We start from the raw sequence: 15054 nt of genomic DNA on the forward strand, positions 1-15054 counted from the left end.
TTCAATCGGCACTGATCAGTGTTTTCTAGTCTGGGGGGGGGCAAAAGTAAATGTGACATTTAGCATTCCTGGCATGTCAGAAACATAACTGTTTTTTAAAATGTTAAATCGACGGGTTTAGTTCTGCTTTAACTGTCACTCAGCATTTACAAAATATGCTGGTGGCATCCCATAGTATTTAAAGTGCCACAAAACCCACACCATAAAAAACTATCAGTAATTGTCAGTAAATGCTGTGAGTATAAACATGCTGTTTATACTCACTCAGTCACTATGAGATTCATTTTCTGTACTCTGCAAAAAAAAAAAAAAAAACACAGGTTGATCCTGCTGTTCTCTATCTTTCCCGTCTGTCCATGTCCCCGAATCGGCTAGGGATTTTACAGAGCAGTGTTGGCAGCTCTGCACGTGCTCAGTTTTCAGTGAGTTGCTCCCTATCACATCTGAGCAGCCCATGTGACTATAGAGTCAGACATGTGGGCGTATACATAGTGGTAAATGACAGCCCACTCCCTCCTTCCTATATGCTCACTAAACAGCAAAATACAATGGGGGGGGGGGACAGGATATTACATGTGGATTAATGATGGCTTCACCTCCCTCTTATACTAAGACACAGGCTGGAGGGGCCTGTGACTGTCAGAAATCCCCCACACCATGTTATTGCCAAAAAATAATGAAAATTTGATTTCAAATATATATTTGTTTGACAATTTGACCACTTCAATACCGAAGGCTTCTACCTCCTCTCCTGCCCAGGCCAATTTTCAGCTTTCAGCGCTGTCTGACTTTGAATGACAATTGCGTGGTCATGCAACGCTGTACCCAAATGACATTTTTCTTTCAATTATTTTTTTATTTAAAATGGTCAAAAACAATAAGTACAGACAGAAAACAACAGAAGCAATATACAAATCGTCCAAAAGGACAGTGAGGGCATGTGATAGGGGAGGAACATTTGTCACTCAAATCGCAAAGAGTAAGAAAGCATATTACATGGAGGCCTTCAGACTTAAACTAAAATGTTAGGGCCGACTAGGAACATATTAAACCAACTTTATCATTTTCAGGCAATCCCCATGTTAGCTAATGCTATGTGTCCACTGTATGTGCTTTTATTAAAAAAAATGCCTCTGTATACCTTCTTTCCGAGCGCCGCTCACGTGACCACCTGCTGTTTCCTCTCCCGATCTGACAGCTACAGTGGGAGGGAACCGAGAATCCCCCGCTGGCGTCAGTTGAGAAGAGGGGAGCGGCTTGCGGTCATGAGAGTGCCGAGCAGCCCTCGGAAATAAGGAATACAGAGGCTTTTTTAAAAAAAATAAAGCACATACAGTGGAGACATAGCATTATCTAACATGGGGGGAAACAGTCTGTCTTAACACAAAAAGTTTAAGTCTATGATATCCATAGGTTAAAGAAACCTTCCTTGTCAAGGGGAAAAAAAGAGATGTAAGAAGAGGAAGTAAGATCAGGAAAGGAGAGGGAGTCAGGCAGATCGGAGAAATTGCAGATATCGGGGGTCATGAGAAAGTTTAGGAACCTGTTGTGGATCACAGGGGCAATTGAATGTACTCAATCCAGGGTTCCCAGATTGAGTCAGAGGTGTAGACATTATCTTGAAAAATGCTCACTGCCTTTTCTTGGACCATTATCCAAGATATTTTACATTTTACTGCAGCAAAAGAAATGGATGGCTGCTTCCAAGCCCGGGCAATAGTGTGCTTAGCACCCAACAATATCAAGTGGATACTTTTCTGGGTATGCTTAGAGCCACTCACCGGTCTGCTGTTCAGTAGAGCTATCTGGTGGGCCGTTTTCTTCCTTTTGGGATAAAGGTTTAACATCATAGTGGATGTAAACCCTCACTCATCATTTCTAAATTACTTCCATAGTGCACGTTCTATAAGGATATACATGCCTCCTGCATTTATCCTTACCTGTCAAATATCTCCCCTTTTAGCTGTTAGGAGCCCTGCAATACTCTGGATTCTGTGGGCAAGTCTGTTGTCCGGAGGTCGGTGGGCGGAGTCGTGATGTCAGTAGACTCCCCGCCCACCTCTACACTCCCCTTGGCCAGGCATAGATATTTCTTACACTGAACTTCTGCTGGTCTCGTGGATTATGCCCCATGGTCACCAACATCCAGTCAAAACCCAGGAAAGTCACCACATGACTTCAGCATCCCCAATCATGCTGAGATGTGGAGTAGCCAATCCTGGGAGAGCTGGAGAAGAAAGGAAGAGGGATGTGAAGTACACAGAATGCCTCTCTCACACTGGTGCATGAGATAAGGAAATCACCTGTCACTCACAGCAAGGCGGAGTACTGACTCCTAGTTCTCTGTGTCTCTGTTTTTATCTTACTGAAGAAAGATAAGAGGATTGCTCAGAGCTGGATTAACTCTTTGTGGCAAGACTGGGCACAGATGAAATGACATCCTCTGCTGCAACAGATATGAGTCATAATGAAAAAAATGTTTTGGGGTTTTATATCCACTTAAAAAAAAAAAAGCTGATCATTGTAAACCCCCCCTGTCAGTGGTAAATAGTTGTCTCTCTAAACTGCTGCATTTACAGGACAGCTTGTTCTGTTGAAAATCATCAGATTTACTGGCTGGATGACCAGGTGAAAATAAAGGCTAGAAAGCATAAAAAAGAAAATTGGTAAGCTGTAATAAAATGTTTTCTTTTGGGTTTAATATCACTTTAATATTATACCTGTATTTAGGGTGTAACCTGTACACTGCCCCCCTTACCTACCCCAATGGAATACCAAATGTCCCATCAGCCACCGCAGCAGAGGAACTCGCTGCACTTGTAGTCCATTTTCCAGACTAATACATTTTTTTTTTTTTTGACAGTTTGTTCTTTCTTTATCTATATGTTTTTGAAAAAAAAGTGGTCTATGCCTATAAGATATCATGACAGGGAAGGAAAATTATTCTTGAGACCCCTTTCACACTGAAGCCCTGCTAAAACAGCCGCTAAAGCGCCAGTCGTTTTTGCTGTGCGGTGACCTTAAGAAGAAAACAAAAAAAAAAACAGTTTTGTGGCCGTTCATTTTAATAGGCAGGGGCATTTTCGGAGCGCTTTTTACAGTGCTCCAAACGCCCCAAAGATGCTGCTTGCAGGACTTTTTCTACCGCCCCGAAAGCGCACTGCCTCAGTGTGAAAGCACCCATTCAAGTGAATGGGAGGCAGTTTTTCATGCGCTTTTTGTAGTGCTAAAATGCCTGAAAACTGCCTCAGTGTGAAAGGGGTCTTAGACTGACTTCTAGTAGGTAAAGGGTTTGGTTTATTCTTTCACAATACTTTTTCCATGCTGTCATCCACTTTTTTTTTTTTTAACCACTTCAACCCCGGAAGGATTTGCCCCCTTCATGACCAGGTTATTTTTTGCGATTCTGCACTGCGTCGCTTTAACTGATAATTGCGCGGTCGTGCAAGATTGTACGCAAACGGAATGGACGTCCTTTTTTTTTTCCCCCACAAATAGAGCTTTCTTTTGGTGGTATTTGATCACCTCTGCGGTTTTTATTTTTTGCACTATAAACAGAGTGACAATTTAGAAAAAAAAGCAATATTTTTACTTTTTGCTATAATAAATATCCCCTATAAAAATATAAAAAAAAACAAATTTCTTCCTCAGTGTAGGCCAATATTCTTCTACATATTTTTGTTAAAAAAAAAAATCGCAATAAGCGTATATTGATTGGTTTGCACAAAAGTTATAGCATCTACAAAATAGGGAATAGATTTATGGCATTTTTATTATTTTTTTTTTTTTTTTTTTTTTTTTTTACTAGTAATGGCGGCCATCTGCGATTTTTAGCGGAACTGCGACATTGCGGTGGACAGATCTGACACTTTTGACACTTTTTGGGACCATTGACATTTGTACAGCAATCAGTGCTATAAAAATGCACTGATGACTGTGTAAATGGCACTGGCAGGAAAGGGGTTAACACTAGGGGGAGATCAAGGGCTTAAATGTGTTCCCTCCTGAGTGTTTCTAACTGTATGGGGATAGGACTGATTAGAGGAGAAGCCAGATCGCTGCTAATAGGAGCAAGACGATCTGTCTCTCCTCTCCTGACAGAATGGGGATGTGTGTGTTTACACACACATACATCCCCCATCTGGCTCTCGTGCCTGCGATCGCCCGTGGCTGGTGGACATCGCACCTGCAGGCCACGCGCATCGGGTCCCCCGCCGTGCGCCCACTATAGCTGTTCAAAGGGCTATTTGCGGGAAAGAGCCGACCTGCCGCAGTATAATGACAACGCCTGGTTGGCCAATGGTTAATGGATTGGTATGGAATGCAAAAATTTTAAGGGGCATAAGTAAAAAAATGTGGAAGGGGCTGTAATAGCTATAATCTCTAGCAGTCTCATGTAATGTGTCTTCAGTCTATGACTATCTCCTGAATTATGTCTCTAGTCTCCAAAAATTCCTATAGTATGTCTGCAGGCTCTGACCATTTAGTTTAACACATCTGTAGTTTTTGACAGCTTCCTGTAGCATTACATTCACAAAAAAAAAAAAAATATTTGCTGCACTTTGGCAAAGCCAGATGCTGAATTTGAGGCCTCTTGTATCATGTTAGTTTACATTCAGTGTTATAGAACACGCCGTGTATGCTTCTGAACATCATCCCAATACAGGACGTTTTTCAGGCAGTTGTTGACTGATATAATAATACTGATGAAGACATAGGCCAGTCTGACCATATCTGAGCTTGTGACATTATGGGGTAATAGTTTTGCTGCTGCAGAGGATTCACTGGATTGGAAAGTCCTTGATCTCTACAGATAGGAGAGCTGCCGTTTTTTTTTTTTTTTTTTCCTCCTAGCAACCAATCGACTTTCTACTCTCAGCTTCCTTGCACAGGTTGGGAAAGGAGAGCATGAAATAATTGGTTGTTATATATGGCACGTCACCTTTTAGGCCCTATTTTCTGCTTTTTTACAGTTCACTGATAAGAAAAAAAAAAAAAAAACACACACAGGGCCAGTTCACATCATGGCGTTGCAAAGAAACATTCTGCATTTTGATATTCAAGTCAATTGCGGTGTATGCTAGCCTAAAGTCAGCCATCCAGGTTGCAATCTGATTGTATAATCTTCTTTAACCACTTCGGCTCCGGACCATTTGGCTGGCAAAAGACCAGAGCACTTTTTGCGATTCGGCACTGCGTCGCTTTAACTGACAATTAACTGAGCCGCGCGACGTGGCTCCCAAACAAAATTGACGTCCTTTTTTCCCCACAAATAGAGCTTTCTTTTGGTGGTATTTGATCACCTCTGCGTTTTTTATTTTTTGCGCTATAAACAAAAAATAGCGACAATTTTGAAAAAAACGCATTGTTTTTTACTTTTTGCTATAATACATATCCCCAAAAAAATATAAAAACATTTTTTTTCCTCAGTTTAGGCTGATACGTATTCTTCTACGTATTTTTGGTAATAAAATTTGCAACAAGCGTTTATTGATTGGTTTGCGCAAAAGTTATAGCGTCTACAAAATAGGGGAAGTTTTAAGGCATTTTTATTAATTTTTTTATCACCAGTAATGGCGGCGATCAGCGATTTTTATCATGACTGCAACATTATGGCGAACAGATCGGACACTTTTGGCGCTATTTTGGGACCATTCACATTTATACAGTGATCAGTGCGATTAAAAATGCATTGATTACTGTGTAAATTTGACTGACAGTGAAGGGGTTAACCACTAGGGGCTCTGTAGGGGTTAAGTGTGTCCTAGGGAGTGATTCTAACTGTGGAGGGGGGGGTGGGCTATGTGTGACACGACACTGATCACCGCTCCCAATTACAGGGAGCTGTGAGGAGTGTCCTGTCACTAGGCAGAATGGGGAAATGCTTGTTTACATCAGCATTTCCCCGTTCTTCCACTCCGTGAGACGATCGCGGGTATCTCCGCAGACATCGAGTCCGCGGGACCCGCGAATCACACTCACGGAGGTCGCGGCGGGCACGCGCAAACCGCTTCTTAAAGGGCAACGTACAGGTGCATTAATATGCCTGTGCATGCCCTTCTGCCAACGTATATCGGTGTGAGCCGGTCGGCAAGCGTTTAAATTTTACCTAAGCTATGTAGTTTGAGGGCCGACATAAGTAATCAATTTAAAGCCCAACTCTAGGATGGAGGGTAAAAAAAAAAGGACCCCCCCCCCCATCTGCTATGGTTAATGCTTGTAAGGTCTAGGTGCAGCTGAAGAGGAGGTGTTGATTACTTTACCCTCTGATCCAGCCACTGCCCTCTTCTCTGCTCTGGGCTGTGGGTGATCCTTCAGTGTCATCACATACAATGTGGGGCTATTCTTCCTGTATTGTACTTGGAGGAGGCAAGTGTGCAACAAGGACCTGGAACACCTTAGACCCCTTTTACACTGGCAGCGCCCGGCCGTTAGCGCTAAAGCGATGCTTGTTTTTTTGGTGCTTTAGAGGCACTTTTCAGACGCTAGCGGGGAGCGCTTTTAGCAAAAAAAATTTTGCGGCGCTTTCAAAATGCTTTTCAGGCACTTTGGAGCTCTGCCCATTCATTGCAATGGGCAGCGCATTTGGGAACGCTATTTACAGCACTCCCAAACAGCCCCGAATATGCTGCTTGGAGGACTTTTCGTAACGTCCTGCAAGCACACCGCCCCAATGTGAAAAGACACGCTGCAATGAATGGGAGGCGGTTTTCAGAGGCTATTTCTAGCGCTAAAGCGCCTGAAAACTGCCTCAGTGTGAAAGTAGCCTTATGCCCTGTACACACGATCGGACATTCCGAAAACAAAATCCATCGGATTTTTTCAGACGGATGTTGGCTCAAACTTGTCTTGCATACACACGGTCGCACAAAGTTGTTGGAATTTCCGAACGTCAAGAATGCGGTGACGTACAACACGTACGATGAGCCAAGAAAAATGAAGTTTAAATAGCCAGTGCTGCTCTTCTGCTTGATTGCGTGGCACTTTGTGCGTCGGAATTGTGTACACGCGATCAGAATTTCCGAAAATGGATTTTGTTGTCGGAAAATTTTAGATCTAGCTCTCAAACTTTTGTGTGTCAGAAATTCAGATGGAAAAAGTCCAAAGGAGCCTACACACGGTCGGAATTTCCGACAACAAGCTCCGATCGCACATTTTCCGTCGGAAAGTCCGATCGTGTGTACAGGGAGAGGAGAGGAGGCTTCATTGGAGCAGTTGCACTGGTGGAGGCTTTCTACAGCAACTCCATAGCATAAAACAAACAAGATAACTATGTAACTAAGATATCTGCATGTCTGAGCCACTTACTAAACTTGCATCAGTTCCTGACTAACAGGGTGCCCCTGATAGGTTCCTCAAAGCAAACAGCACATGTTCCTACTTAGTGTTCTTTTAGCTCTCAGCCTTTTCACACCGCAGCAAGCTTCCACCGCAGAGACAGAGAGAGTAAATCCTGAGCATCAGTCAGTTTACATGTATAAAGACCGGTGCATAGCTGAGACTAATAATCTGGTTACCAGGTAAGATGTGGACCCAGGAATGGAGACTTTATCCCACCAAAAACTGTACAAAGTCTCTGGGTTCCAGGACCCAGAGAAGGATTTAAGAGCGAGAGAAAACAAAACGTTTATTTTTTTCACATCAGACACAAACCCTTGAGCCCCTCAGCATGAGTAGGTGACACATACCCACCGTCCATAATCCTGCAAGCCAGTGCCTCACATTGTAGGAGGATCTGACAGAGATTGTACTATTGGATAGTAACATTTACGGTATATTTGTGACATTAAAGGATAAGTTCACCTTTCATAACATGTTACACCCATATTCGGGATGCAGCATGTTAAGAATGCACCAGCCCCCGCACCTCCCCGAATCCTGCTGTGCTAACTTGCGTGGGTTCCTCTCCTCCCGCTAGCTTTCAAAATGTAAAAAAACGTGGCTGGCAGGGCTCTGCCCACCCGGCCCAGTCACTCATTCACAGCGCTCTGTGAATGGGAAAACTGTTGGCTTATAGTTTTCTATGACCTCCCACGGCACTGTGAGCTCTGTGGTAGTTCATTCATTTTTCTTGTCGGCATGAATCGGCTTCCTCGTACGAGGTACAAGCAAGCCTATACACGGACAGATCTGCAGGAGACCTGCATGGCATCAGCAATCTGGTGATCACTGGTGCAATGCTTTACAGGCTTCTGCAACAAAAAATTATAAATGCACATTTTTTTTTTTTTACCTGCAAAAATGTGCAGATTATAATTTTTTCTGAAAAGGTGAACTTCTCCTTTAAGTTTAGCCACAAATACAGCCACAGCATACTGAAAATCAGTTTGGTGTCCCAAAATGGGCTTTGGGACCCCAGTACAGATCATGACCACAACTACACAGTGCACTTGTGACCGAACATTAAAGAGCACATTGACTACCTATTCAAATTAATTTATATCGATTTAATTTACAAACAAAATGTAAAACCCTAATGATGTCGTGCTTTACAAATCCTACACTTTTGTTATCTATGCAATGTATTTACCCCTTATTAGTATACACTGAAAATGTAACTGCCATCGCAGTCCAGCTTGCAATGTATTGTTCGGAATATTAGACATTTAAGCTTTGACGTGTTACTGTATTTTCAAAAGTTATTTTCAGTATCTTTAAATCTGCAGCTTTTATTAAAAATAATACCTTGGATTCTGCCATAAATGTCCTTCCTGTTATAGGGTGACAGCACTCTCTCTGCCTCTGTGTGTTATCACTGGGCTTGTGATGGAGAGTGCAAGTGCCTGTTGCAATACATATTAGGCAAGCAAAGTACATAGTTGTCCCCATCAGGGAACACACCCTAAGAACTGGGACTGACTGCAGTGTGTCTACAGGGGATTGGCAGTACTGAGATGTAGCAAAATATGAAGAAATAAAATAGAGGTGTATTATTTTTTTTTTTTTTTATAAAATGTAATTAATTTGATTTATTTATTACAGACATTTATGTAGCAGCAACAATTTAAGAAGCACTTTACTTATTTTACATTCCTCAAGAAACTTGCAATCTTGTGATTCAGTTTGGGTTTACATTTGTTCTATTTTGTGTTTTTTTTTTTTTTTTTTTTTTTTCTTTTCTTTTTAGGGTTTGTTTGAAAAATGGGATCTTTACATGCACTTAATCTGTGCCAACTGTCTGGTCAAGAAATAGGGGAATTAATGCCTGAACTTGATTAAATATTATCCTTGTGTTCACATACTGCCTAACTGACCAATATGGCATTCCAGAGAGCAGAGGGCATGTCCATTATCCAAGCCTTGGCTATGACTGTGGCAGAGATCCCTGTGTTCTTGTACACAACCTTTGGACAGGTAAACGCCTTTTGTTTCTACTGAGTTTTGCTGTTTGTTTAGAGATAAAATGATGTTTGTATAACCTCAGCCTTCCTCCCTACCTTGTAAAGTTCACTGTGTCTCGTGTCTGTAGGTACATTAAAGTCATATTAAAGTCTCGTTGTTTGTTATTTTTAAAGAATAAAAATAATGTTATACTTGCCTGCTCTGTACAGTGGTTTTACACAGAGCAGCCCCGATCTTCCTCTTCTCGGGTCACTGGCCAGAGCTCCTGGCTCCTCCTTTCTGCCCCCACAACAAGCCACTTGCTTTGGAGGCAGCCGAGCTGCAGCTCTGTGTATCCATTTAGACAGGGAGCTGTGGTTCGGCCCCATCCCCTCCTTTTCTGATTGGCTAACTGACTGACAGCAGAGGGAGCCAATAGCACCGCTGCTGTGTCTCAGTCAATCAGGAGGGAGAGTCTCAGACAGCCGAGGCACTTGTGGACATGGCTGGATCCAGATGGGGCTCAGGTAAGTATTAGGAGGGCTTCTGCACACAGAAGGCTTTTTATCTTGCATTCTACCTTCTGTCTTTACAATCACTTTTAAAGTGAAAAGAATTATTAGCTGTACATGTCTCCTTGATATGGCACACTATACATGCAGTATAAGAGTCCTTCCACATTTGCCTGTTTTTGTCTGTCCATTTTTAGATGAAAAATAGACTTTTTTTTTTTTTATGCAGAACAAGGCTGTGTCCTTTTCTGTTTAGAAGGCTCTAAATAAATGTAAACGAATACTGTCTATTTATGTCAGTTTCATTTATGTCCGTTTTTAGGCCCCTTTCACACGGCTGTTCCAATCAGGTCCGCCTGTCAGTTTTTCAGGAGGACCTGTTTGGACGGTTTGTTCACCTCTATGTGGACCGACGATCAGGTCCACTATAAAAACAAATGGAAGGGGATCCAATCTCCTCTGTGTAGGTGGATCGGGTCAGAGGGCAGTCAGGTGTAAATGAACAACAGAGTCCATATACACTCGGCCTCCCATAGAGCAGCTTTGTCTGTGTATGCTGCGCATAAACTGATCAGACACAGACCATCATCCTCCCACTCTGCTCAGATCAGCAGGGAATCAGCGGACAGAACCCCTGCTGATCTAAACAGAGTCCTGCATGTGAAAGGGGCCTTAAGCAACAAACTTTCATTTTTTTTTTTTTTTTTTTTTAATACTTTTGTCACTTATGCAAACTGATGTAAATAGAACTGAACTTAAAGAAGAGGTCCGCCCACCCCTGCAAAAATGAAAAGCCAGCAGCTACACATACTGCAGCTGCTGACTTTTAATGATAGGACACTTACCGGTCCTGGAGTCCAGCGATGTCGGCACCGCAGCTGATGTTTCCATCAGCTGTCAGGTGCTGCCACCATTGCTGGTAAGGAAACCCGGTAGTGAAGCATTACAGCTTCACGCCGGGTCCCTACTGCGCATGCCTGAGGCACCTCTGCGCTCTCCTACTGGCCCTGTGGCAGGAGGAGGGAGCAGAGCCGCTGATGTAATGCGTTGCGTCAAGGACTCGCGGAAGTGGGGACAGGATACCTGTCAAAGGGTGGAACTCCGCTTTAAGGCAGATGTGCACCCTGATGTAAGCAGATGTAACATGAATCAGTATTCAGTTTCTTAGCAAAAGACGTGTGTAAACTAATGACGCCTCTGTGAAAGAACCCAAAGGCCTTGATAACATGGGAGTATTAAAATGTACAAGGGCCATATTTGCCCACACGGTGCACAAGTGTTCCGTACATCTGCATGCAGACATTCCCAGTCATATCTGTTGGGACGCAGTGGTTGCACTGTCGCAGCCGCTGCTCCCACAACACGCACTTGGTGTGGGTTCAGGGACACGCTCCCACAACACGCTCTTGGTGTGGGTTCAGGGACACGCTCCCACAACAAGCACTTGGTGTGGGTTCAGGGACACGCTCCCACAACACGCACTTGGTGTGGGTTCAGGGACACGCTCCCACAACACGCTCTTGGTGTGGGTTCAGGGACACGCTCCCACAACACGCTCTTGGTGTGGGTTCAGGGACACGCTCCCACAACACGCACTTGGTGTGGGTTCAGGGACACGCTCCCACAACACGCTCTTGGTGTGGGTTCAGGGACACGCTCCCACAACAAGCACTTGGTGTGGGTTCAGGGACACGCTCCCACAACACGCACTTGGTGTGGGTTCAGGGACACGCTCTTGGTGTGGGTTCAGGGACACGCTCCCACAACACGCTCTTGGTGTGGGTTCAGGGACACGCTCCCACAACACGCTCTTGGTGTGGGTTCAGGGACACGCTCCCACAACAAGCACTTGGTGTGGGTTCAGGGACACGCTCCCACAACAAGCACTTGGTGTGGGTTCAGGGACACGCTCCCACAACACGCACTTGGTGTGGGTTCAGGGACACGCTCCCACAACACGCTCTTGGTGTGGGTTCAGGGACACGCTCCCACAACACGCTCTTGGTGTGGGTTCAGGGACACGCTCCCACAACACGCACTTCGTGTGGGTTCAGGGACACGCTCCCACAACACGCACTTGGTGTGGGTTCAGGGACACGCTCCCACAACACGCTCTTGGTGTGGGTTCAGGGACACGCTCCCACAACACGCTCTTGGTGTGGGTTCAGGGACACGCTCCCACAACACGCTCTTGGTGTGGGTTCAGGGACACGCTCCCACAACACGCACATGTCAGTGCAGCATCTTCATCCCAATAGATGTGAATCAGAATGTCTGCAAGCGGATGCATAAAACACCTCTGCATCCTGTGTAGGCAAACATGGCCCTTGCACAGGTGTACGCTTGCTATGGGGGCACTTGTTTGGGCTGGATCTCGAGCTGCACTTTGTGCATCTATTGACACACAGTGTGGCTCAGCCCCACCCCTCGCTCCCTCGTTACAGGGTTGGATTGATAGCAGCAGGAGCCAATGGCATTGCCATTAGGGTAAAGAACCTTTAGCCTCTACAACCACTTTAAGTGGTTTGTGCTGCCACTTTTGCTGCTTGGTCTGGTAAAGGAAGCTGGAAAATAATATTTACTGGCTGGATCAACAGGTGAAAATAAAGGGAAAAAGAAAATGCAGCCACCGCATCTACAAATGATAAAGCTGCTATATAATACATTTTTTGTGACTGGGTTTAATAGCTCTTTAACAAATACCTGCAAGATTTTAACTTGAAAAGATGAGTGCACCTCGCCTCTCCTGAGCTACACTACCACACCCTCTCTTTTCCCAGATGTATACTCACTCGCCTGTGTCCCTTGGCCTTGGTTATTAAACTGTGTTTACACTGCTTCTGTGCCCGGGCTTTCCTATGCAGAAACTTCCTATAGAGTTCTATAGAAGGATCAAAGGGCTCCATAGAAGGGGGACATGTGTTTATATTTGGGGGTGAGGATGCTAAAAGGATAAGTGCACTTTTCCTTTTAACTATTTTAGTCCTGGAATAGAGAGGTGTGTGTGTGTGTGTGTGTGTTTTTTTCATTCATTTGTTTTTTATTTCAAAAGACTACATTATCTGGTTAGCTGGACAGTTCCAATGCCTCTAACCCTTTAATGCATCTGATCCAACAAGTTGCCACGTGTAAATATACTTTAGCATATGTCTGCGCTTGCGGTTATAAACATGTTAATTAGCAGAAGCTTGCCATCCTTATGATCTGCAAGGTGTGCAATTACAAAGACATTTCTTCCACACTGGGTTTCATCAGATCATTACAGCTTGGAATAATCTAGCATACGAGGACAGCTTTAAATAGAAAAAGGCATGGATGGATGGTGCATGAAATCATATAACCGCACCAGTTATTCAATGACAACTGACTTACACTTGAAATATCAAAACATGAGCATGGCCTACTTTTATTATATCTATGTAAGTACCCATGCTTACAGCTTGCTGTTAAGAGAATGTTTTGTACATATTTTATTTTATAGTAGTATTAAACACTCAGCTTTTTTTATTTTTCTTAGATCAGTTTAACCTTTTTAGCACAATAAACTAAACATTCCCTAGTAAACTATTTAAGATTCTTACCCCAGCCCTTGCAGTTTACAACTTTCAATGGTTCTGGCTTCTGCTTTCTCGGTGCTGCTTCCCTGAATATCCAGTATTCATAGAAAAGAGTTGACAGTGCAGTCTCCTCCCAGTCAGTCTTTTATATTGGGGAAGGGAGGAGCAGGGGAGTGCCTTGACATCCTAGGCTACGTGTTCCTATTGACACACACAATGTAGGGAGGCACAGCTCTAGCCCCTACATACTAGGGTGGCTCCATAGGATACTGCAAGAGAAAGAAGTCCCCCCTGAAACAAGAAACCCAGGGCAGGGATCACGACACCATCTTAAACTGAAACGTAGAGAAGGATTACGAGATAAATAAGCTGCATGTTCAGTAAGTGATTAAATCAGCTGCCGAAAGTGCTTAAAAACTGAGGGTTTAATGGCGTTGTAAAGACAGAAGTTTTTTTTATCTTAAAGAGGAAGTAAACCCTGGTGGATTCTACTTCCTCTTTATTTCCATGCAAAGGTAAAGCATAATGGGCTACTATGCATGGCATAGTAGCCCATTATGTGTCACTTGCCTGAAACCGAAGCCTGCGATGTCGCCGCTGTCCCCACTAGCAGTGAGCGTCCATCTTTATCCCTCTTCCTTCTGGCGCTGTGAACTCCGGCTCTGTGACTGGCCGGAGTCACGTGACCTCACTCCCGCGCATGCGTGCGGGAGCCGCCAGTCACGGCATGACCCCTTTTAGAAACGCAATCTGCTCTTTCTAAAGTGCGCATGTGCCATAGACATCGGCACATGCACCGTAGTGGAGGTTTAGGAGATATTTCCAGCACCTACAGGTAAGCCTTAATATAGGCTTACCTGTAGGTAAAAGTGGTTGTACTTGATGTACAACCACTTTAATGCATTAAGATAAAAATCCTTCTGTGTGTAGCAACCTCCCCAGCACCCCCTAATAATTACCTGAGCCCCATCTCTGTCCAGCAATGTGCCTCGGCCAACCGGGACACTAATGATTGGCTGAGAGACAGCAGTGGCGCCATTGGCTCCCGTGGCTGTCAGTCAAAGTCAGCTAGCCAATCAGGAGAGATGGGGGGCAGGGCCGAACGGCAGCTCCATGTCTGAATAGACACACGAAGCTACAGTTCAGCTCTGGTGCCCCCATAGCAAGCTGCTGACTGTGGGGTCACTCGACAGAAGGGAGGCGATAGGAGCAGCAGAGAGGGACCCGAGAAGAGGAGGATTGGGGCTGCTCTGTGCAAAACCAACTGCACGCAGGAGGTAAGTATAACATGTTTGTTAATTTTTTTTTTTTTTTTTTAAAGAGACTTTACAATCACTCTAATATCGCTTTCATTTGTATTTTTTCAGCTTGTAGGTGGAGCTCTCTGCTGCTTGTCTGTTTTTCTCTTATATCTTTTAGAGCCTTTGTTTCCTGGCCTTAATGGATTAAGGTGGCATTTTATTAATATCTATATCAAGGCGACTCGTACCTTTATTGTATGGCTTTGAGGCTGTGCATTACTGGTGCCATTCACTTTAAATGGCACCCCAAGGCAGTAAAACAGTAGTGGGCAATGCACTCCCACTACAGGGCACCACAATGCCAGTACGCTGCTTTGAAAAAATAGTCATGAAGATTTTCCAGTTAGTTGCCATGTGTTGGTA

General features: G+C 44.1%; 2 protein-coding genes across 4 annotated transcripts in view; one reads left to right on the forward strand and one right to left on the reverse strand.

Moving 5' to 3' along the window:
* Positions 1-9708, reverse strand: part of SH3GLB2 (SH3 domain containing GRB2 like, endophilin B2) — a 175152-nt gene extending 165444 nt beyond the window's left edge. Inside the window, exon 1 of one of the 2 annotated variants that reach the window (XM_073600121.1) lies at positions 9539-9708. The gene's annotated coding sequence lies outside the window, so the exon portion shown is untranslated. Of the gene's footprint in view, positions 1-8685; positions 8761-9538 lie in introns of those variants that run through there. The other variant, XM_073600123.1, reaches the window with a different exon arrangement.
* The window catches only part of MIGA2 (mitoguardin 2), a 106220-nt gene that overhangs the window by 3465 nt on the left and 87701 nt on the right, over positions 1-15054 (forward strand). For both annotated transcript variants that reach the window (XM_073600118.1, XM_073600119.1), the window contains exon 2: positions 9128-9354. In XM_073600118.1, the coding sequence (XP_073456219.1) occupies positions 9259-9354 (96 nt within the window). In that variant the 5' untranslated portion in view covers positions 9128-9258. The remainder of the gene's footprint in view (positions 1-9127; positions 9355-15054) is intronic.

Source organism: Aquarana catesbeiana, linkage group LG09 (assembly GCF_042186555.1).
Source record: "Aquarana catesbeiana isolate 2022-GZ linkage group LG09, ASM4218655v1, whole genome shotgun sequence".
In the NCBI taxonomy this organism is placed as follows: domain Eukaryota; kingdom Metazoa; phylum Chordata; class Amphibia; order Anura; family Ranidae; genus Aquarana; species Aquarana catesbeiana.